This window comes from Gopherus evgoodei, chromosome 1, assembly GCF_007399415.2.
Source record: "Gopherus evgoodei ecotype Sinaloan lineage chromosome 1, rGopEvg1_v1.p, whole genome shotgun sequence".
In the NCBI taxonomy this organism is placed as follows: domain Eukaryota; kingdom Metazoa; phylum Chordata; order Testudines; family Testudinidae; genus Gopherus; species Gopherus evgoodei.
Window position 1 is genome coordinate 316,341,890 of NC_044322.1, and position 25,353 is coordinate 316,367,242.

The following is a 25,353-nucleotide window of genomic DNA, read 5'->3' on the forward strand; positions in this document are numbered from 1 at the left end:
CGCCTTACAAATCCTGCACCTGCTATTACCAATTTCTGGCGTAGGAGCAAGTTGGGTAGTCCTTTCTAAGTCAGTTCCCCCACATTGGAACAGGACCACACTGTAGGCAGTGGGAACTATGTTGGAGCAATAAAAGATGAAGGTCTCTGCACACTGTGTCATAATGAAAATCTTTGAGGCCTCCCAATCCTGTGAATTTTCCAAAGAATAACATCCTCCTTTTTAAGATGAAACTCTCTCTTTTTCCTTACTACTTTAAATGCAGACTCTGCTACTGTGTAAACTAGTTATCATTATTTCCACTCTGACTATTTTGTGCAACATAATTTTAGACCCTGATCTGAATATTCATACCATTATGAAACCACTTTAAAGGAAGATAGAGAGTAAGTTATATTTTTCAATATACTGGACATTTAAGATTACTCAAATTCAGATCTTTGTTCTGAATTCACTACAGATTTTATAAAGCAGTTCATGCACTTTTTCAGGAAATATATTAGTTCCCAAAACCTTTCTTCTAAAACCAATTGAATTACACAACTTCATGTTTCTTAGAAAGTCATTTCTTCCCAAATCAGCATTTCACAGAGAGAAGAGAATGAGCTTACTTCCCGAGCAGAACGCGGGGTCCTTTATCTGTAGCACTCCAACCAGTTATCTTGACAACACCGCCTTTGCAAGGAGGGCATCGTATGGAAAGGCATTGAAGGATTCTGGTTTAAAATTGAACGGTAATGATTATACAGAATGTTACTGGCAAAAAATAACCACTACCCCCTTCTTCAGTCCAGTTCTTCTTCCATTACAACACTCTCTGTTCTTATTTTTTATTAAGCATTTATGTAGTACTGTAGACGTACATGGTGCTTTATGGAATATAAACCAGAATAACTCTTGTCCCAGAGAGTTTTTTCATAGACTGGAGATGGGAGAGGAAGGAATGGGAAGGTGAGAGAGGAGAAAATTACAATAGGTGGAGTTCAGGGGGAGAAAGGTAGATTTGGGAGTAATCAGTTTAAAGGGTGACAGCTGCAGTACTTTGCAGATATCATAGCTGGAAGTGTGGGACAAAAGTGATTCTCAGCCTTTTTTCACCCATGACCATAGTCTGTTTCTTGCTGGAACCCACCTAACTCTCAGAATCCTTTGTGGGTGAGTTGGGGTGCTGGCAGGAAAGGGCCGAGGCTCTGTGTACTAATCAGAACTGGTGAGAAAGTCCCGTATTTCCTTGCAAACTTCAAATTGGTTATACTAAATTAGAGGTATAACTCTTTTTGTGCTTAAAGAGTGATCATGATTTTTTTTTAGCTCAAAGAGCCCTGCATCTGTGCCACTGTAAGGTCTCCCGTGTGGCCGCTGTATGCTGGTGGGAGAGAGCTCTCCCACTGGCATAATTAAACCACCCTTATTGAGCGGCGGTAGCTATGTCAACTGCTTCCTCCCTCTCCAAGCTGCAGGGACACAGGGAAAATTCCGCCAGGGGGAGCACTGCCTCCTCACCGCTGGGCGTCCTGAGAAATATGGGGTGGGGCATATAACTCTGCATGCCCCCCACCCTCAGTGCATTGCCTCTGTGGCAGGTGCGGAGCAGCAGCAGGGGCTGCGCTTTGTGGCAGGGGAGCTGATAAGGTGATCAGAGAGTCTGGGCCACTGTGGGGAGCCCCTGACCTTCCACCTGCCGTAGATGGCACAGCCCAGGGGGCAGAGACAGGGGCCGGAGGCTGCTTTCAGGCTCCCCTCCCAGGGCAAGTGGAGGGTCCAGGGTTCCCCACAGTGGCCTAGGCTCCCTGGGCAACTCTTTCCTTGGCCTGGCTCCAGCTTCCAGCCTGGCCAGGGGGTGGGGCCTCAAAGGGAAGAGGAGGAACAGGGGCTGGGCCACAGTTCTGGTGCTGGTGGCAGTCCCCCTTCTACACAGTTTCCAATGCTCCTGGGACCCCCAAATTGTCTCATGTGTTAAGCCACCATTGCTTACAAGGAAATGCCCATGTAGATCCAGGAAACTCCATGAACTTTGCTTTCCAGAGTTTTCCTGAATTCTTCCATTGAGAGATAGGGTTTGCCCCAATGTGGAACGAACAAGGGTAAAGCTCACAAATACTATGAACCTCCAAGATCAGTGCTAATCCTCCAGGTCACAGGGGCATCTTTGAGGAACTCTGGGCCTCTGAATCAACTCTGGGTTCCTGTATCTCTGCCCCAGCCTCAGTGTAGTTGCACTGCAAGGGACTCCCTAGTTGGCCCTTCACTCCCCACCCTTTAATGGTATGTCTATACTACAATTAAACACCTGAGGCTGACCCATGTCAGGCTCGTGAGTCTTGGGCTAAAGGGCTTTTTAACTGTGAAATGGATGTTTGGGCTTGAGCTGTGTGGTATGTGTGTTTATGTGCATCCACCACCCTACTTCCACTCCTCCTGCTCACTTCCCATCCCTGCCCTCTTGGATTTCTGAAACAGTACAGATGTTGAATCTAAGAGAAAGGGGAAAATATTGCTGTGGCAGCAGCTGACCCTTTTCTGCACAGAGAGAGGGAGAAATCCATGTGCAGATGGTTCTTTCTGCTGGCAGATCTTAAACTTATGATCTGATCCCATTTTATCCACAGCTTACATCTGGACTAAAAATGCTGCACAGGGAGATTTTGAATGAGATCTCAAGCTGCATGTAAGAATTAGATTCAGAATCAACATGCCAGTTTAGATTATAATTTCATCTCGGAAGCAAATGTGAAGGACTTTGCCTATAGCAACGGGAAGCAAAGTTGCTTTCATAGCTATTGCTGTAACAGTGCTATCATCGCCAATAGGTATCACTAGGTTTACATTTAGATTAGATTAGAAAACATTCATATAAATACAATTGGAGGTTCAACTATTGTGTTCTGTGAAAGTAATCAGAAAAAGGTTACAGTTTAGCTCAACAGTGGAACACATACAGAATTATATGAGAAAATTGAGAAAACACTGCAACTAGCGTGTCACAAATGTGAAACTAATGCTGAGGTACAAAAGTGAGCTGAATCCTGCACATGGTTATATGTTCCTTAGCCAGCAAGATTTCAGAGAGGATTCTGAGAATTACACGAGTGGCTTCAGAATGGTCGGAAAGGAGGACATCCAGAAGCCCTGTGAAGATAGATTCAAAGACAATAGTAGCATCAACACCTGGCATCCTTGCATGGTAAAAATAATCCCTTGTCTGTGAATGTGAAGTATGGTTAAATACCTCTGTGGGCAAGTGCAAATTGATTAAATAGTTACTTATATTTTGTGTGCATATGTGTGTGCACAAGACTTTGGGAGTTGAGTTGGCTTATACATGTGGAGTGTTTCATATGTAGCTCGCAAGTGCTTTATGAAGAAAGGTTAATGTCACTATTTTCAGTTCCTAGAGGGTGAAATGACTTGCCCATGGTCACATGACAGAGCCTGGAATAGATTCATAGATTTAAGGCCAGAAGGGATCACACCAGATCATCTAATCTGACCTTCTGTATATCACAGGCTACCACCACCCAGGACCCTCACACTATACCCATCAACCAAAATGAGACCACAGTATTACAGCCCACAGGAGACTAGACTATTATGTGCCACAGGCAGAGAATAGGAAGAACTGAGGTGCACCAGTGCTTGTGGCCTCCACAATGGCAGGGAAATGATTAAGTAAGAAATACCCAGATAATCTTAGTAAGCGACCCTGCCTTGACATGCTGCAGAGCATGGGCGGTGGGTGTCGTAGGCAAGGGGAGGCTGTACCTCCTCAAACAGCCTACCGTTGCCCCGCCTCTAGGCCAGCGTGCCTTCTGCAGGGACTCAGGACCGCCGGGGTGGCTGGTGCTGGGCCCAGTGCTGCCCGGTGCTCTGGGGCTGGCTTCCCAAGCACCAGGAATGAGGGCTGCCCGGAGCTGGGAGCGCAGCGACCATGCTGCCTGGCTGCCTAAGCACCGGGCGTGGGGACGTGGTGACCGTGCTGCCCAAGGGCTGTGGGCGCTGAGGCTGCAGTGCACTGGGCTGGGGCCTTGCCCCCACCCCCACGGTCCCCAGCTGTCTGGCGCTGGGGCCACAGAGCCGCAGTGGGGGTGCTTTGGGCTTCTACGAAGGAGGGGAAAGTAGAAGAGGAGGGGAGGGGCCTCAGGCACAAAGGGAGGGGTCAGGGGTTAGCCTGGCCACCCATGCTGCAGAGGAAGGCAAAAAATCCCCAAGGTCACTGCCAATCTGACCTGGAGGAAAATTCCTTCCCAACCCCACATATGGTGATCAGTTAGACCCCGATCATGTGAGCAAGAACCAATCAACCAAGCATGGGAGAGGAAAAAATAGAATTCAGATCTCTTGCTTCAGACTATTGGCCTATTCGGTAGACGAAGCTGCCTGTTGGAAGAAAGCAACAATGAGTCCTGTGTCATCTTAAATACTAACAGGTGTATTGAAGCATAAGCTTTCGTGGGTGAACAGGACTCGTTGCTTTTTACACATCCAGACTAACATGGCTACCCCTCTGATGTTGGAACAGATTCTCCCTTATGGTATATGGCAGAACTCCCATTGAGTTGAAAATGTGTTGGAAGGGGAGAGTGGGCCCATTTTATTGGCATTGCATGAGAAGCAATAGAGGACAATGTTCTCCCTTCTGCTCCCTCGTGCAGAAGGGAGCAAAATTCCAGAAAAACCACAAAAATTTGGTAAGGAAAGGTTGTCTTAAGGGGAAGAGTAGCAATATTCTTTCCTGCTGTTTAAATATTTTAGACTCAGAGGCTGTCTGCAAGCTGATGCAAGCTACAGGCCTCAAAAGTAGTAAACTGCAGATCAAGAGAAGAATGACCAGCTGAACCAGAGTGATGTTGGGGAGGAGTATCATATTCCTCTCAAAGCAGCATAAGATAACAATAAATCTACTTTTGTAACTTTATTATACTACAGAAGGACTGGGTAAGCGTGCATAGCTGGGGGATGTATAGCCAGTGGCAGCACAGAAGACAGGCTGCCATGCTATGCAAGAGCCTGGGAACATCATGGATGAGCCAAAATCCATGAATGGCCACCCTATTGCCTTGCTGTACACCTGACCACTAAGGACTGAACTGACACCACCAGCCCCTTTCACAGAAAAATATAAACTGTGTTTTGATCCAGTCTAATTGCAAGACTATTTATAAACTAATTAATAAACAAGGAATGTGAATACTAAAAATACGCAGTTAGCTAAATATATGATTGGGGAGAGGGGATTGTGTTTAAATTCAAATTGTAAGTGAAGTCTAGAAAGTACATTTGGATTTTTAAGACATACTCCATTGAAAGTTTGTTTGTTGTGTGCTTGCTTGCTTGCTGTGTGCCTGCTTGATTGAAGTTTATAGTGTGGTCTATTTGGAGGACTGTATGCTGAGCCTAGCAGGCCTTCCTAACGAGGGTCTAGTATCCTTTCATCCCTAATCCCTTTAGGATTCTTTGACAAGGGGGTGGGGCTAACTCAGGGAGAACAGCCAGCTCCTCAACAACCAGAGGAGATAGCAAACGGGAGTTTTGTGAGGGAGTTTAAAGCCAGATACACCTAACAAAAAAATCTCTAAACACAGGACAATAAAGCCCCACCCTCTAGAAAAAACAAACAAAAAGCACAAAGAACAAACAAAATCTCTAAACACAGGACAATAAAGTCCCACCCTCTAGAAAAAACAAACAAAAAGCACAAAGAACAAACAAAAAAAATGCCAGAGTAAAAATAGTGCCAGTAGAGGTCCAGCAGCAGAGTGAGGGTTATCCAATTTATTGCATGGAATGCAGCCTGTAAGATTACCTGCCTTGTGAGCAGGTGGTGTGTGTGTGCATTTGGTGCAAGCAACTCAGAACTCTCAGAGACTGTGGGCTTTTCTTCACGTACAGCACTACAGCAGTGCAGCTGAACCAGAGCTGTGCCACTGTAGCGCTTTAGTAAAGATTATACTGTGCTGACAGGAGAGCTTCCACCTTTCCAAGAGATGATAGCTATGTTGGTGGGACAAGGTCTCCCGTCAACATAGCATAGGGTGACTAGACAGCAAGTGTGAAAAATCGGGACGGGGGGGGTAATAGGAGCCTATATAAGAAAAAGATCCCAAAATCGGGACTGTCCCTATAAAATCGGGACATCTAGTCATGCTAACATAGCACTGTCTACATGGGGGGTTAGGTCACTATAACTGTGTTGCTCAGTGTCAAAACCTAATCCCAGATTTGGAGCTTAGCGTCCAAATATGGGGGTTAGCATGAAAACCTCCAAGCTTAGTTACCAGCTTGGACCTGGTAAAGCTGCCACCACCCAAAAAATTAGAGTGTTTTGGGGCACTCTGGTCCCCCCAAACCTTCCCTGGGGACCCCAAGACCCAAATCCCTTGAGTCTCACAACAAAGGGAAATAAACCTTTTCCCTTCCCCCCTCCAGGTGTTCCTGGAGAGATACACAGAAGCAAACTCCGTGAACCTAAACAGAGGGACTCCACCCTCCCCGTTCCCAGCCTGGAGAACAGAATTACCAAGAGCTAATCTCTCTTCCCCTCTCACCCAGAGGGAATGCAAAGTCAGGCTAGTAAATCTAACACACACAGATTTCCCCCTGACTTCTTCCTCCCACCAATTCCCTGGTGAGCACAGACTCAATTCCCTAGAGTTCCCCACTAAAGAAAAACTCCAACAGGTCTTAAAAAGAAAGCTTTATATAAAAAGAAAGAAAAATACATAAAAATGGGCTCTCTGTATCAAGGTGACAAATACAGGGTCAATTGCTTAAAAGAAATATGAATAAACAGCCTTATTCAAAACGAATACAAATCAAAGCACTCCAGCAACTATAGACATGTAAATACAAAAGAAAAACAATAACCCTTATTGTTTTTATGATCTCTGTACTCACAACTTGGAAACAGAAGATTAGAAAGCAGGGAACAGAAATCACTTCTCAAAGCTGAGAGAGAGGCAGACAGAAGAACCAAGAACAAAGGACTCACACACAAACTTCCCTCCACCCAGAGTTGAAAAAATCCTATTTCCTGATTGGTCCTCTGTTGCTGCTTCAGGTTACTTTTTTTTCAGGTGAAAGAGACATTAACCCTTAGCTATCTGTTTATGACACTCAGGAGTATGGATTTTTCACAGCCATGAGCAACAACGTTATATCTATAGAGATCTGTAGTGTAGACCTGGTCTGAGTACAGACTCTTGAGATCAGAGTGGCTGAACTGGATGAGCTAAGGGAGACAAAGAGGAACATAGATAAGACTTTTCAGCACACAACAGAGCAGTCCCACTCCTAGCCTGATAACCTCTGTGCTGTGAAGGAGGATGAAAGTCTCGGGGAAGGAGAACAAGTTGCAGCAGAAGGAAATGATCCCATAGTTGGGACTGTCCTTCCAGATGATGGTGTCATGGCATCTTCTCACACGGAGGACACTCCTCTGGGGGAGTGTACCCCAGTTATTAGGAAGAGACAGACATAGGCGCCGATTCCATGGGTGCTGCGGGGCTGCAGCACCCACAGGGAAAAATTAGCGAGTACTCCACACCCACCGGCAGCCAAGCTCACCCTGCTCCCACCCTCGCCTCCTCCTCCCCCAAGCTTATTACGTCCCCGTTCCTCCTCCTCCCAGCGCTTCCTGCCAGCCACCTAACAGCTGTTTGGGGGCACTTAGGACTTTCCGGGAGGGAGTGGGAGGAATGGGGATGCGTCACGCTCGGAGGAGGCGGTAAAGAGGTGGGGTAGGGGCAGGGGCAGGGACTTGGGGGAAGCGGGTGGAATTGGGGCAGGATGAGGGTGGTGCAGAGCTGGGACTGGGGGCGGGGGGGATTGAGCACTCAGGGGGCAGAGGGGAAGTCGGCGCCTATGGAGACAGATAATAGTAATGGGGGATTTGATTACTAGAAACATAGATAGTTGGATTTAGGGTGACCAGGAGAACTGCATGGTGAATTGCCTGCTGGGTGCAAAGGTTGCAGGCCTCATGAGACATGTCGATAGACTTTTGTGCAATGCTGGGGAGGAGCCAGTGTTCGTGGCACATGTAGGTACCAATAACATAGGGAAAGGTAGGAGAGAGGTCCTGGAGGCCAAATTCGGACTACTAGGTAAGAGATTAAAGTCTAGGACCTCCATGGTAGCATTCTCTGAAATGTTTACAGTTCCAAATGCAGGGCCAGATTGCCAGGCAGAACTGCAGCATCTCAATGCATGGATGATACATTGGTGTTTGGAGGAGGGATTTAGATTCATTAGGAACTGGAGAACCTTTTCAAAAAGGAGGAGCCTATAGTTGAAGGATGGGCTCCACCTAAACCAAAAGGGAACCAGAGTGCATGTAAAATTAAAATGGTTGTAGAGGAGTTTTTAAACTAAAGTCTGGAGAAAAACAACAGGTGCGGAGGAGCACACAGTTTGGACTGAGACATTCCTTAGGGGAAGATTTATTAAAGGGGATTATCTATATCTTAGTAAAGAGAAGAGGATAGAAGTTGATAAAGTACATGCAGGAACTGAACAGAAAGTCACATGAAAAAGAGTCCTATTTCCATTACATCAAATAAAGGCCAACAACTAAATATTGACAGATTTTATAAGTATGTGTATACAAATGCAAGAAGTCTAAATTCTAATATGGGTGAATTTGAGTGCCCAATATTAAATGAAGATATTGATTTAATACATATCACAGAAACTTGGTGGAACGATGATAACAGGATATGATACCTGGGTACAAAATACATAGGAATGACAGCATATAGTGAAATATAGTGTAAGTCTTAAATGAATCAAACTACTGTAGAATCTCTATGAACAGAAATTCCATGTTTGAATAATAAGAGTATACTACTGACACCTTGACCAGGATGGTGATGGTGACTGTAAAATGCTCAGGGAGATTAAAGAGGCTATACACATAAAAAATCAATAATAATGGGGGATTTCAACTAGCTCCATGTTGACTGGGTATGTATCACCTCAGGATGGGATACAGAAATAAAATTTCTAGACACCATCAATGACTGCTTCTTGGTGCAGCTAGTCCTAAAGCCCACAAGAGGAGAGGCAATTCTTGATTTAGTCCTAAGTGGAGCACAGGATGTGGTCCAAGAGGTGAATTTTGCTGAACCACTCAGTAATAGCCACCATAATGTAATTAAATTTAACATCCTTGTAGGGGAGAAAATACCAATGAAACCCACCACAGTATCTTTTTAACTTCAAAAAGGGGAACTACACAAAAATGAGAAGGCTAGTTAAATGGAAATTAAAAGCAACAGTCACAAAAGTTAAATGCTTGCAAGCTGCATGGAAACTTTTTTAAAACACCATAATAATACTAAATGTACTAAATGTACACCTGAAATAATAATTTAAAAAACAGTAAGAGGGCCAGAAAAATGCCACCATGGCTAAACAGCCTAGTAAAAGTGGCAGTTAGAGACAAAAAGACATCATTTAGAAATCAGAATCAAATCCTACTGTGGAAAATAGAAAGGAGCATAAACTCTGGCAAGTCAAGTGTAAAAGTATAATTAGGCAGACAAAAAAGGGAATTTGAAGAGCAATTAGCAAAAGACACAGAAACTAACAGCAAGGTGCTAAAAGAACACTGAAAGAATGAATTCTTGTCACAGTCTTAACTGAAGAGGATGTGATGGAGATTCCCACACATTAGCCATTTTGTTTTAGGTGACAAATCTGAGGAACTCTCCCAGATTGAGGTGTCAGTAGAGGAGGTTTTGGAACAAATTTATAAAGAGTAATAAGTCCCCAGGACCAGATGTATTCATTCACGAGTTCTGGAGGAACTCAGGTATGAAATTGCAGAATTACTAACTGTGGTATGTAACCTATCTTTTAAATCAGCCTCTGTACCAGATGACTGGGTGATAGCTAATGTAATGCTGATTTTTAAAAAAGGATCCAGCGGTAATCCTGGCAATTACAGGCTCATAAGCCTAACTTTATTACCAGGTAAATTAATTGAAAGTATAGTAAAGAACAGAATTATCAGACACACAAATGAACACCATATAGGGAGTCCTCGGACTTACGTTGCCCGACTTTCGTTGGATACCACTTAAGACGCTTTTCAATTGACTGCCCGTTTCATCCCTAAAATGCTTTTGCCCTTACGATGCTCTATTTACATAAAGTTCACTTGAAATCACTTCCTGGTTGCATTATATGGTATGGAGCTGGAAGGGGTCACTTCTAATTGGCTTCAAGGCATCAGGGTAGCTTGTTGCTGGGTGGGGTTGCTGCTTGTTTTTGATTGGCTGAGCCTGGGGCTGGGAGCCAATCAGAAAGCCTGAAAAGTGATTGGCTGAGGCTGAGGATGTGTTCCGTTCTCCCTGGCTTTCTGAGCCTGTGTTGCTGGCATTCTGAGCAGCATATGTGAGTTTATATGTTTATCTGAATGCTGTTTACAAAATACAGTGTACAGTAAATACATTGATGTTGCAACATTAGTCATCTATAATTCATTTAGTACAAAAATCTGGGTTATTGTGATGAAAATAGTGTATCAAGCCTTGGTTTGGGAACCAATCCCCCCTTCATTCCACTGATTCCTATGAGAAAAGTGGTTTCAACTTACAACTATCAGAGGAGTAGCCATGTTAGTCTGGATCTGTAAAAGCAGCAAAGAGTCCTGTGGCACCTTATAGACTAACAGACGTTTTGGAGCATGAGCTTTCGTGGGTGAATACGTTTTGGAGCATGAGCTTTCGTGGGTGAATACCATGAAAGCTCATGCTCCAAAATGTTTGTTAGTCTATTAGGTGCCACAGGACTTTTTGCTGCTTCAACTTACAACGCAATTCAGAGGAACGAATTGTGTCGTAAGTCCAAGGACTCCGTGTATGTTGGAGAAGAGTCAACATGGCTTTTGTAAAAGGTAATCCTGTCTCGCCTAGAATTATTTGAGGATGTCAACAAATATGGACAAGAGTGATCCAGTGGCTATAGTGTACTTAGACTTTCAGAAAACCTTTTACAAGGTCCCTCACTAAAGGGTCTTAAGCAGAGTAAGCAGCCATGGAATAAGAGGCAAGGTTCTCTCATGGATCACTAACTGGTTAATAGATAAAGGGAAGGAATAAATAGCAAGTTTTCATAGTGGACAGAGATAAATAGCAGGGTCCCCAAGGATCTTTACTTGGACCTGTGTTGAGCTGGAAAAAGAGGTAAATAGTGAGGTGTGGCAAAAGTTGCAGACAATACAAAATTATTCAAAATAGTTAAGTCCAAAGCTGACTGAAGAGTTGCAAAGGGATCTCACAAAACTCAGTGTTGGGGCAACAAAATGGTAAGTGAAATTCAGTGTTGAGAAATGCAAAGTAATGCATATTGGAAAACATAACCCCAACTATACCTACAAGGTGATGGAGTCTACAATAGTTGTAGCCACTCAAAAAAGAGGTCTTGGAGTCATTCTCTGTGGATAGTTCTCCGAAAACATCTGCTCAATGTGCAGCGGCAGTCAAAAAAGCTAACAGAATGTTAGGAACCACTAGGAAAGAGATAAAAAATATGATGCCACTATACAAATACATGGTACACCCACACCTTGAATACTGAGTGCAGTTCTGGGCAGCCCTTCTCAAAATAGATACATTAGAATTGGAAAAAGTACAGAGAAGGACAACAAATGTGATTAGGGGTATGGAATAGCTTCCATATAAGGAGAGATTTTAAAAACGGGGGCTTAGGAGAGACAGCTAAGGAGAGGTCTATACAATCATGAATGGTGCGGAGAAAGTGAATAAGGAAGTGTTATTTACCCTTTCACATAACACAAGAACCAATGAAATTAATAGGCAGGAGGTTTAAACAAACATAAGGAAGTACTTTTTCACACAGTGCACAGTCACCCTGTGAAACTCATTGCCAAGAGATGTTTGGAAGGCCAAAAGTATAACTGGGTTCAGAAAAGAATTAGATGAGTTCATGGAGGGCAGGTCCATCAGTGGCTCTTAGGCAAGGTGATCAGGGATGCAACCCTATGTGCAGGGTGTCCCTAAACCTCTGACTGCCAGAAGCTGGGATTGAACTATGGATCACTTGAAAATTACCCTGTTCTGTTCATTTCCTGAACATCTGATACTAGCCACTGTTGGAAGACAGGATACTGGGCTGGATGGACCATTGGTCTGACCCAGTGTGACCATTCTGATGTAAATTAAGCACCCAGCAGATTTTATTGTCTTTTAAATAATTTCACTGGGGAGAGAATATTTACAAGTATTTGCATAACCCTTTATATAATCAAAGTACTGCACAACATTAATGAATTATTCGGAAGAGCAAGGAATTCTCTTTCTATATATATTGTTTTAAATGGAGGTATGGTACAGAAGAGATAGAAGAATGAGGACATAAAAAAGAAAGCAAACGATGAGCCATAAGCAGAAGGGAGGCAGGAAGGACAAGAAGCAACCTAGAAAGATCAGGGGTCACTGGTAATTCCTCAAGAAGTTTTTACTTTGCTCAATAGGGCTCTAAACATTTGGAAGCTGCATTAGTACTGTACAGTATACTCAGTAGGAACTGAAAAGCATCATGACTTGGCTCCACATCTTGAACAGCTTCAGATTATCTTTTTTAAGCTTCCTTAACCACAGCTTCAAAGCAAGTGTTGAACTTGATATTTCAGACTTCCCTCCCTGGATGGAATCCTGGGTCTTCTTTATAAACAGACTCCTTAACTCTATGTTTGACCTTAGCAGTGCTATTTCATATTCCAGGGGTAAAAGAACACTAATTTCTTGCTATCGCCGTTCCTTCAAATTTGCAAGAAAGCTCCTTGAAGAAGCAGCAATTCTACTTGCTCAGTTTCTGGGTTGTTATGTGAAGAAATCTCTGGAGTCCAGTAAATCCTAACCATTCATCCAGCTTTTGTCCTAGCATACTTACCATCTGGGCATTCCTAGATTAACATAGAATCATAGTAGTGTAGAACTGGAAAGAACCGCGGTAAGTCATTTAGTCCAGTCCCCTGCACAGAGGCAGGACTCAATATTATTTAACCATCCCTGACAGGTGTTTGTCTAACCTGTTTGTAAAACTCTCCAATGATGGAGATTCCACAGCCTCCCTAGGTAATTTCCTCCAGTGTTTAACTAACCTTACAGTTAGGAATTTTTTCCTAATGTCTAACCAAAATCTCCCTTGCTGCAATTTAAGCCCATTACTTCTTGTGCTGTCCTCAGTGGTTAAGGAGAACAATTTATCATCCTCTTCTTTATAACAACCTTTTATGTACTTGAGGACTGTTATCATGTCCACCCTCAGTCTTCTCTTCTCCAGACTAAACAAACAATTTCTTTCCATCATTCCTCATGGATCACGTTTTCTAGACCTTTAATAATTTTCGTTGCTCTTCTCTGACCTTCTCCAATTTTCCACATCTTTCTGGAAGTGTGGAGCCCAGAACTGAACACAGTACTCAAGTTTGAGGCCTTGTCTTGCTTACAACACTCCTGCTAAAATATCCCAGAATAATGTTCATGTTTTTTTGCAATAGTATTACATTTTTTAGTCATATTTAGTTTGTGATATGCCAGTGGTTTTCAACCTTTTTTCATTTGAAGACCCCTAAAAATTTTCAAATGGAGGTGCAGACCTCTTTGGATATCTTAGGTGTAGCCTGCAGTCTCCCAGGAGTCTTGAAAACCACTGTGATACACTATAATCCCAGATCCTTTTCTGCAGTCCTCCTTCCTAGTAATTTCCCATTTTGTATTTGTGCAATTAGTTATTCCTTTCTAAGTGTAACACTTTGCATTTGTTGTTAATGAATTTCATGCTATTTAATTCAGACCATTTCTCCAGTTTGTCAAGTTCATTTTTAATTCTAATCCTGTCCTCCAAAGCCCTTGTAATCCCTCCCAGTTTGGTATTGTTCACAAATTTTATAAGTAGCAAAGAGTCCTGTGGCACCTTATAGACTAACAGACGTTTTGGAGCATGAGCTTTCACGGGTGAATACCCACTTCGTCAGATGCATGTAGTGGAAATTTCCAGGGGCAGGTATATATATGCAGGCAAACTAGAGATAATGAGATAGTTCAATCAGGGAGGATGAGGTCCTGTTCTAGCAGTTGAGGTGTGAAAACCAAGGGAGGAGAAACTGGTTTTGTAATTGGCAAGCCATTCACAGTCTTTGTTTAATCCTGAACCGATGGTGTCAAATTTGCAGATGAACTGAAGCTCAGCAGTTTCTCTTTGAAGTCTGGTCCTGAAGTTTTTTTGCTGCAGGATGGCCACCTTAAGGTCTGCTATAGTATGGCCAGGGAGGTTGAAGTGTTCTCCTACAGGTTTTTGTATATTGCCATTCCTAATATCTGATTTGTGTCCGTTTATCCTTTTCCGTAGCGACTGTCCAGTTTGGCCGATGTACATAGCAGAGGGGCATTGCTAGCATATGATGGCATATATTACATTGGTGGAGGTGCAGGTGAAGAACCGGTGATGGTGTGGCTGGTCTGGTTAGGTCCTGTGATGGTGTCGCTGGTGTAGATATGTGGGCAGAGTTGGCATCGAGGTTTGTTGCATGGATTGGTTCCTGAGCTAGAGTTGCTATGGTGCGGTGTGCAATTACTGGTGAGAATATGTTTCAGGTTGGCAGGTTGCCTGTGGGCGAGGACTGGCCTGCCACCCAAGGCCTGTGAAAGTGTGGGATCATTGTCCAGGATGGGCTGTAGATCCCTGATGATGTGTTGGAGGGGTTTTAGCTGGGGACTATATGTGATGGCCAGTGGAGTCCTGTTGGTTTCTTTCTTGGGTTTGTCTTGCAGTAGGAGGCTTCTGGGTACACGTCTGGCTCTGTTGATCTGTTTCCTTATTTCCTCGTGCGGGTATTGTAGTTTTGAGAATGCTTGGTGGAGATTTTGTAGGTGTTGGTCTCTGTCTGAGGGGTTAGAGCAGATGCAGTTGTACCTCAGTGCTTGGCTGTAGACAATGGATCGTGTGATGTGCCCGGGATGGAAGCTGGAGGCATGAAGGTAGGCATAGCGGTTGGTAGGTTTTTGGTATAGGGTGGTGATAATGTGACCATCACTTATTTGCACCGTGGTGTCTAGGAAGTGGACCTCCCGTGTAGATTGGTGCAGGCTGAGGTTGATGGTGGGGTGGAAGCTGTTGAAATCGTGGTGGAATTTTTCCAGAGACTCCTTCCCATGGGTCCAGATGATGAAGATGTCATCAATGTAGCGTAGGTAGAGAAGGGGCGTGAGTGGACGAGAGCTGCGGAAGCGTTGTTCCAGGTCGGCCATAAAAATATTGGCATACTGTGGGGCCATGCAGGTGCCCATAGCTGTGCCACTGATCTGGAGATATATATTGTCATCAAATTTGAAATAGTTGTGTGTGAGGATAAAGGCACAGAGCTCAGCAGCCAGTTGTGGTGTACCATCATCAGGGATACTGTTCCTGACAGCTTGTGTTCCATCTGTGTGTGGGATGTTCGTGTAGAGAGCCTCTACATCCATGGTGGCTAGGATGGTGTTTTCTGGAAGGTCACCAATGCATTGTAGTTTCCTCAGGAAATCAGTGGTGTCACGGAGATAGTTGGGAGTGCTGGTGGCATAGGATCTGAGTAGAGAGTCCACATATCCAGACAGTCCTTCAGTGAGAGTGCCAATGCCCAAGATGATGGGGCACCCAGGATTTCTGGGTTTGTGGATCTTGGTTAGTAGATAGAATAACCCTGGTCAGGGCTCTAAGGGAATGTTGATTTGTTCTGGTGTTAGTGTAGGGAGTGTCCTGAGTAGATGTTGCAGTTTCTTAGTGTATTCTCAGTGGGATCTTAGGGAAGTGGCCTGTAGAATTTGGTGTTGGAGAGTTGTCTGGCAGCCTCCTTTTGGTAGTCAGACCTGTTCATGATGACAACAGCACCTCCTTTATCACCCTCTTTGATGATAATGTCTGGGTGGTTTCTGAGGCTGTGGATGGCATTGTGTTCTGCATGACTTAGGTTATGAGGCAAGCGATGTTGTTTTTCCACAATTTCTGCCTGTGCACGTCGGCGGAAGCATTCAATGTATAGGTCCAGACTGTTATTTCGACCCTCAGGAGGAGTCCATGTGGAGTTCTTCTTCTTGTGCTGTTGGTGGGAGGGTACCTGTGTATCAGTGCGCTGTTCAGTGTTGTCCTGAAAGTATTCTTTGAGTTGGAGACGGCGGAAGTAGGCTTCCAGATCGCCGCAGAACTGTATCATGTTGGTGGGGGTGGCAGGGCAGAAAGAGATTTTATAAGTGTTCTCTCTGTGCCACTAGCTAAATCATTAATGAATAAGGTTAAAATTTTGTCATGGTAATTTTTAGTAAAAGTCTGGGGGAAGTCATGGGCACTAAACAAAAATTCACAGAAGCCCATGACCTGTCCCTGACTTTTACTAAAAATAACGGTGACAACATGGGGCGGATAGGGCGGGGCAGGGGAAATAAGAGCCCATGCCCTGCTGCAGGAGGTAAAGCGGGGGTCCAGCCAGGGGTGAAAATAAAATACAGCCTTTACTGGTACGAGTCCTACTCTCCCCGCCCTCCCTCCCCCGGAAGGGGCGGTGCCTCAGAGGGAAGGAGTGGGGCCAGGAGTGGAAGTAAGTTGCATTTCTTACCCATACCGTCCAAACACAAGCAACCCACCTCTCCTACATACTTCATGGATCCCTCCCACTGCATGACTTAAATATAGAAAATAAAGCTACTATTACTACTACCAGTCTTGTCTGTAATAAAACTTTACTATTGGAATAAACCTGAAAAACTGAAAACTCACTGTCACATTTTTCTCCTTGTCCTCCATCCTCCTCCTCCTCCAGCCAGGCTACGGACAGGTCTAGGCGCCACGTTCCCCCAAGTCCTGCACTCAGCAGGGGCTGCAGGGGCTTCCCTCTAGCTTGTAGCAGGGAGCAGGGGGACAGACTGAGGGAGAAGCCTCCCGAGGTCACCTGCTGCCTGCATAAGAACAGTTTGAACATTCAGTCTGTGGTCTGAACCATGGGATTCGGGGCTATTTCTGGCATCCTTGTTAATTTCACTCAGAGTTGTTGGGGAGGGAGGATGGTGAGACCAAGGTAGGGGCAGAATACAATAGCCAGTTGGCCACAGAGCTTACATCCAGAGCTAATAAAAGTCTGTGGAAGGGGAAAACTCACTGTCACATCTGTTTCTCTCCTCCCTCCTCCTCCAGCCAGGCTGCCGACAGGGCTAGGCTCAGTGCTTCCCCCAACCCCTGCACTCAGCAGGGGCTGCAGGGGCTCCCCTCTAGCTTGTAGCAGGGAGACTGGCTGAGGGAGAAGATTTCCCAGGTAGCCTGCTGCCTGCATAAGAACAGTTTAAACTTAGCTGTTCGCTGGGTGGAGGGATTCGGGGCTATTTCTGGCATCCTTGTTAACTTCACTCATGGTTGTTGGGGAGAAATATACAAGATACTTAGAGAAAGTTTTGTCAATTGCTGCTCTGCTCTCTGCAGGACACCGACACTGACAAAACAAAAAGAGATCTGAGCCCCTATGTCCTAAGCAGGGCCGACTCTAGTCACCAGCTTATCAAGCAGCTGCTTGGGGCGGCCACTCTGGAGCGGGGCGGCACTTTCAGGTATTCAGCGGCAATTCAGCGGAGGGACCCTCACTCCTGCCCGGAGCTAAGGACCTTCCGCTGAATTGTCGCAGATTGCGATTGTGGCTTTTTTTGGGGGGGGGCTGCTTGAGGCATATCTACTGCTTCTCCCCCATCCACAAGGCTTATTACCCTGTCTCAGAAGGATATTAGATTGATTATTTGCTCCATTATCTTTCTGGGTACTGAAGTTAAGATGACTGGTTTATAATTCCCCTTTTTATAGATGGGTACTATATTTGTCCTTTTTGCAATCCTCTGCTATCTCTCCAGCTGTGGCTTGCTGTAGGAGGTAACTGGGAAGAATTTGTTAGGCTGTGTGGTATGTTGGGGAGCAAATCTAATAAATTGGAGGAAATTGGGAAAGTGAGGGCTTTGAGAATTAGCTGGAATTACCACTGGAGGGGAAATGGGGTAAAACAGAGCAGGATAAGAGAATGGCTTCAACAGCTTTCATTTATTATGGGGGGAGGGATAGCTTGGTGGTTTGAGCATTGGCCTACTAAACCCAGGCTTGTGAGTTCAATTCTTGAGGGGGCCATTTAGGGAACTGGAGTAAAAATCTGTCTAGGGATTAGGCCTGCTTTGAGCAGGGGATTGGACTAGATGACCTTCTAACCCTGATAGTCTATGATTCTTTTGAGAGATAGGAAAGAACTGAGGCTGGAACCAAGTTTTTAAAAGATTAATTAGGGGATTGAGTGGGAAGTAGCTACACTTCTGGAAATGGAGGGCTCCGTGGTTAGTTAGAGGGGTGTGGGGCTGTAAAGTCTCTCCTATCCCATAAATGCCATCCAGCAACCACCCCCACCAATTTCATTTTTCTTCAGCTTTATCTCTTAGTTGAGGCTCCAGTTTTCCAGCACCACCCGGATCCAAATTGCAGGTTGCTCATGCACCTTCAGGAGATAACTTCAGGTTTCTGGAGGCAGTAATTGCTTGTCTTCTTTGATGGCACTTTTTGTTGGGTGCCTCTTAGATGCTCAGATAGAGCAGAGAGAACTCTCTTGGCTTGTGCAGTCACTACATTTACACACACACACACAACCATATTTCTTCTCTACCAAGAATTTTTTTTTATTCTTATAACAAAAAAACAAAAGCATCCCATTCTATGAGAGGCAAGACTTTGGAGTCCATTAGGCATAGGAAAAATTACATGTGGTGCCTAAACTTGCTGACAGTTACTTACACTTCTCTTTTATCTTCCACAGTAACAGTGAAACTAAGAAATAAAGTTCAACACTTGACATTCTAAGTATGAGAATAACATTACTTCTTCGAGTGATTGCTCATATCCATTCCAGTTAGGTGTGCGCGCCGTGCGTGTACGTTCGTCGGAAAATTTTTACCCTAGCAACTCCAGTGGGCCAGCAGGTCGCCCCCTAGAGTGGCGCCGGCATGGCGCTTGATATATACCCCTGCCGGCCCGCCCGCTCCTCAGTTCCTTCTTACCGCCGTGTCAGTCGTTGGAACTGTGGAGCATGGCATAGCTGTCCTCCACGTCCCTAGCTCTCCATTGTCTAGTTGTTCTAATAGTTGTATATAGTTATAGTTGGAGTTAGAGTTTTTAGTATTAATTGTTAGTTGTAGTACTTGTTGTATATAGTTAGTGGGCTTGGGCTCTAGCCCTCCCCCGCGCCCGGCGCCGGGCCCATGCCCAGTTCGCCAGGGTTTAAACAGTGCTCGGCCTGCAAGAAGCCGATGCCAACGAGCGATCCCCACGACACCTACCTGAAGTGCTTTGGGGAATTGCATATCTCTGAAAAGTGCCGCATCTGTAAGGCATTTAAGCCAAGAACAAAAAAGGAGAGGGATCAGCACTTAAAGACCTTCTTAATGAAAGCAGCGCTTAATCCTCCAGCCTTGACGCCGAGCGCTGGTTCCTCTCCGGCACCGGCCTTCCCCGGCACCGGGCCCCGAAGCAAGGCCTTCGACGTCTGCCACTCCAGCCAAGCAGATGCGGACGGACCATCCGGCACCATCTACTGCCGCGGCACCGATGCCAGGGATTCCGTCGACTCCGGGCCCGGGAGGTCCGTCAAGTCCGGTCCCTCACAGCTCCCACATAAAATCCGGGGTCGAGCTAGTGGTTCCCTCGATGCTGGAGTCATTTGCTTCAGTTTGGGACCTGATTGCTTTGACTGAGCCTACGCTACCTCAACCCTCGGTGCCTCCGGTGTGGGTTCTGCAGTCAAAGGGCAAGCCTACGGCCATGCGAGCTCCATCTCCGGGTTCACCAAGCCGGCACCGATCCCCATCAAGATCCCGGCACCGTGGACGATCTTGGTCGGGACGCCGCTTGCAGTCCCGGCACCGCTCTCCACTGCGGTACCGGTCGTACTCGCGGCACCGGTCCTCTTCACGGCGGTCCCGATACTCCCGGCACCGCTCTGGCTCGAGCCACCGCTACTGTCACCGAGATTCCAGAAGCCGCTCCCATCGTCGGCTTTCAACATCCCGGTCGACCTCCCAGAACCGCGCTGGTAGTAGGTGCCGGTCTCGATCCCGGCACCGGTATGACTCCCGGCACCGGTCCCCGGCACCAAGGAGGTCGCCATCGTCTAGAGCGAGGGACCCATATCAGTCCCGTTTGGCTCTACCTTGGCCATCCCGACAGCCGTCTGTCTCCACTCAAACAGACAGCGCATATGCTATGGACACTGACAGGCCTGCTGCTCTCTTCCAGGATCCCCCTCCTCAGGAGCATGGACCACAGCAGTGGGGCTTCTGGACCCCCTGGGCATATCATCAAGCCCAAGGGCAGCAGCAGGTTCTCCCACATCCAACAACATCAGAGCACAGGGCTCCGGAGGCCACATTGTCTCGTCCTCCCCCGTCCCCTGCAGAGGAGAGATTGTCTCACCAGCGGGATCCTGACCTCCCTCCAGAGCCGGAAACATTGCTCCAGACAGAGCATCCTGCAGATCCGCTCCTGCCGGGTGTCTCCTCATCATCCTTCCTGGATGAGGCAGTGGCTGGAATAACATCCACCAGCCCTCCTCCGCTCGACCTCAGAGCGCATCAAGACCTCCTCCGGCGCGTGGTGCAAAACATGAATTTACAGGCCGAGGAGGTCTCAGAAATTGAGGATCCGGTGTGAGCATATTGTCTGCAGATGCACCCACTCGTGTTGCCCTTCCCTTTATACGGACCATTCAGGCCAATGCCACTACCATCTGGCAGTCACCGGCATCAGTTCCCCCCGCGGCACGCAGCGTGGAACGCAAATACATGGTGCCCTCGAAAGGGTATGACTATCTCTATGTCCACCCACCCCCGTGCTCCCTCGTCATACAATCTGTGAACGAGAGGGAGCGTCACGGCCAACAGGTCCCGGCACCGAAGTCTAAAGAAGCGAGGTGCGTGGACCTGCTTGGCCGAAAAGTCTATTCTGTGGGCGCTCTCCAACTTCAGGTGTCCAATCAACAAGCTCTCCTTAGCCGCTACACTTACAACACCTGGGCGGCAGCGGACAAATTTAAGGAGTTGCTTCCACAAGATGCACATCAGGAATTTATGGCGATCCATGATGAGTGCAAGAAGGTGGCACGAACTTCCCTGCAAGCATCTCTCGATGCCACAGATTTGGCCGCCAGGACCCTGGCTTCTGGCGTGACCATGCGCCGAATTTCCTGGCTACAGGCCTCTGGTCTTTCTCCGGAGCTCCAATACACCATACAGGACCTCCCGTTTGAAGGCCAGGGCCTGTTTTCGGACAAGACTGACCCCAGGCTGCAAAGCCTTAAAGACAATAGGGTCATTATGCGCTCCTTGGGGATGCATACGCCAATCACCCAGCGCAGACCCTTCCGGCCTCAACAGCAGCGCCAGCCCTACCCTCAACCTCGCCAGAGGCAGGACTTTGCCAGACGCCGAAGTAGGAATGGCCAGCGTAGACAATCGGGCAACCAAGGGGGGCAAAACCAGGGCTCCTCCAAGGCTCCTTCTGGCCCAAAGCCTTCATTTTGAAGGTGCGCCCGAGGGCGCTGCATCAGTTTCCCTCCCGGATCCGTTCCTGCCCGTCTCCAACCGTCTTTCGTTTTTCCTCCTGGCGTGGTCCCGACTGACATCAGACCGTTGGGTCTTACGCACATTACAAGCTGGGTACCATCTGCAGTTTGTTTCGCGCCCTCCCTCCCGCCCCCCTCCTTCGTCCCTCTTCAGGGACCCCTCTCACGAGCAACTCCTCCTTCAGGAGGTGTGGATGCTCCTCGACAAAGGAGCCGTAGAGGAGGTTCCAGATGCCGAGTGGGGCAAAGGGTTTTACTCCCGTTACTTTCTGATCCCCAAAGTCAAGGGAGGCCTCAGGCCTATCCTCGACCTGCGCGAACTCAACAGATACGTCATGAAGTTGAAGTTCTGTATGGTATCCTTGGGGACCATTATCCCATCCTTGGATCCTGGAGACTGGTACGTTGCCCTCGACATGCAAGATGCATACTTTCATATAGCCATCTTCCCGCCGCACAGATGGTTCCTTCGGTTCGTGATCAACCGCTGCCACTATCAGTTCGCAGTCCTCCCGTTCGGCCTCTCCACTGCCCCGAGGATGTTCACCAAATGTATAGCTGTAGTCGTCGCCCACCTCCATCGCAGCCGCATACATGTATTTCCGTACCTCGACGACTGGCTGATTCGGGGGTTATCAGAGGCACAAGTCCTCAGCCATATCCGCATGGTCAGCAGTCTCTTCGAGAACTTGGGTCTCATCCTCAATATAGAAAAGTCAACGCTAATCCCTACTCAGAGGATAGAGTTTATCGGAGCCCTTCTGGACTCGACTCTGGCCAGAGCCGTTCTTCCTCTATCAAGGTTCCAGACCTTGACGGCCATTATACGACGACTGCAGACAGCACCCTTGACCTCCATATGCACATGCCTAACTCTATTGGGCCACATGGCGGCTTGCACGTTTGTCACACAGTAAGCGCGGCTTCGCATGAGGCCCCTCCAGTCCTGGCTCATCAGTCAGTACCGTCCGGCCCGGCACCTTCTGGACGCGGTTGTTACCGTTCCCCAGGACATATTAGGTTCCCTGAGGTGGTGGCTGGACCAGTCCGTGGTATGTGCAGGGCTGCCGTTCCATCCGCCCCAGCCTTCGATGTCCCTGACAACAGACGCCTCAGATCTAGGTTGGGGGGCCCATCTCGGAACCCTACGGACACAAGGTCGGTGGTCACCTCACGAATTAGCCCTCCACATCAACGTACGGGAGCTGAGGGCAGTCCGCCTTGCTTGCCAAACATTCCATCTTCAATTTCAAGGTCGCTGGGTCTCGGTATTCACCGACAACACAACTACCATGTATTATATCAACAAGCAGGGCGGCACGAGGTCTTTTGCCCTGTGTCAGGAGACCGTGAGGCTCTGGGACTTCTGCATAGCCCACTCCATTCACCTCATCGCATCCTACCTTCCCGGGGTTCGGAACACGCTGGCGGATCATCTGAGCAGATCCTTCCTTTCCCACGAGTGGTCCCTTCGCCCGGACGTTGCCCTTTCGCTCTTCCAGAGGTGGGGATGTCCCCGGATGGACCTCTTCACGTCCCGAGGGAACAGGAAATGCCAGATGTTCTGCTCCTTTCACGGCCGGGGACCAGGTTCGGTAGCAGATGCCTTCCTTATCCCCTGGACGACGCATCTGTTCTACGCATTCCCTCCATTCCCCTCATCCACAGGGTCCTTCTGAAGGTGCGCAGGGACAGGGCCCGCTTGATCATGATAGCTCCAGTGTGGCCCAGGCAACATTGGTACTCCATGTTGCTGTCTCTAACCGACCCTGTCCGCCTGCCCCTTCACCTGGACCTGATCACCCAGGACCACGGCAGGCTACGTCACCCAGACCTGCAATCCCTGCACCTCACGGCGTGGCTCCTGAGTGGCTGACCCGGTCCGAGCTCCGTTAGTCTACCCCAGTGCGGCAGGTGCTCCTGGGAAGCAGGAAGCCTTCCACCAGAGCGACTTATTCAGCGAAATGGAAGCGCTTCACCTGCTGGTGTGCGGAACACAGTTTCCTTCCTGCTGAGGTCTCTGTTGCCATTATCTTAGGCTACATCTGGTCCCTTAAGGAGCAGGGCCTGGCGATATCATCTCTTCGGGTTCATCTGGCAGCCATCTCCACCTTTCACCCAGGGGAGGATGGCCGATCGGTGTTCTCTTACCCTATGGTGACGAGATTCCTTAAAGAATTGGAGCTTCTCTACCCCCAGGTTCGACGCCCTACCCCTACCTGGGACCTGAACCTAGTTCTCACCCGGCTCATGTCCCCTCCGTTTGAGCCATTAGCGACTTGCTCCCTGCTCTATCTCTCCTGGAAGACTACCTTTCTGGTGGCCATCACCTCAGCCAGACGGGTATCGGAGCTCCGGGCTCTCACCGTAGATCTCCCCTATACAGTGTTCCACAGGGACAAGGTCCAGCTGAGACCGCACCCAGCCTTTCTCCCCAAGGTGGTCTCAACCTTTCATGTCAACCAGGACATCTTTCTCCCTGTCTTTTTCCCAAAACCCCACTCGTCTGGCAGGGAGCAGCAGCTTCACTCACTGGACGTCCGTCGAGCGCTTGCTTTTTATATAGAGAGAACCAAGCCGTTACGCAAAACCCCCCAACTCTTTGTGGCAGTAGTGGAACGGGCCAAGGGGTTACCGGTTTCCTCTCAAAGAATCTCCTCATGGGTAACGTCCTGTATCCGAGCCTGCTATGACGCGGCTCGTACTCCTCTGGGTCACGTGACTGCGCACTCTACCAGGACTCAAGCGTCATCAACAGCTTTCCTTGCCCACGTGCCCATCCAGCATATCTGTAGGGCAGCGACCTGGTCCTCCGTTCATACCTTCGCTTCCCATTGTGCCCTGGTCCAGCAGTCCAGAGATGACGCGGCCTTTGGCTCCGCAGTGCTACACGCCGCGACCTCTCGCTCCGACCCCACCGCCTAGATAAGGCTTGGGATTCACCTAACTGGAATGGATATGAGCAATCACTCGAAGAAGAAAAGATGGTTACTCACCTTTGTAATTGTTGTTCTTCTGGATGTGTTGCTCATATCCATTCCACACCCGCCCTCCTTCCCCACTGTCGGAGTAGCCGGCAAGAAGGAACTGAGGAGTGGGCGGGCCGGCAGGGGTATATATCAGGCGCCATGCTGGCGCCATTCTAGGGGGCGACCTGCCGGCCCAACGGAGTTGCTAGGGTAAAAATCTTCCGACGAACGTGCACGCGCAGCGCGCACACCTAACTGGAATGGATATGAGCAACACATCTCGAAGAACAACAGTTACAAAGGTGAGTAACCGTCTTTTCCTTGTTATTTTGATATCAGAGTGTAAAGTAATGCAGTATAAAGATAAATGCTATGACTGTTGAGTTAATAATTGACAGGTGAAAATGACAAATGGCACTTTCTATTCCATTTCTCTAGTAAGAAGAAGCCAGAGCAAAAGAAATCCGAAGCCAGCAAGATCAAATCCAAGAAGCAAGGTTTCTCTGTAAGTGTAGTTTCAAACAATGGCCACACTTTGCTTTTCCCAATAAATAAGATCATGTGTGATATTTCCTGTGGGACACAGGAATAAAAATTAACTTTACCCTTTCACCCTTTCACAAAATTAGTTTTAGTGCTAACTTGATGAGATTCTGTCAATTTTATTTCACTATTTAATATATTTTGTGAGTATTGGAGGCCCCTTGTGCCTATATTTCACAGAGGAAAGCATTCAGAATGAAACTGTCA

The 25,353-nt window shown here is 47.3% G+C and overlaps 1 protein-coding gene across 1 annotated transcript in view; it reads left to right on the forward strand.

Annotated features, from left to right (window-relative positions):
• The window catches only part of LOC115645127, a 96,956-nt gene that overhangs the window by 70,243 nt on the left and 1,360 nt on the right, over positions 1–25,353 (forward strand). The window contains exons 9-11 of the mRNA XM_030549524.1: positions 582–734; positions 3,052–3,184; positions 25,042–25,108. Coding sequence (XP_030405384.1) covers positions 582–734; positions 3,052–3,184; positions 25,042–25,108 — 353 coding nt within the window. The remainder of the gene's footprint in view (positions 1–581; positions 735–3,051; positions 3,185–25,041; positions 25,109–25,353) is intronic.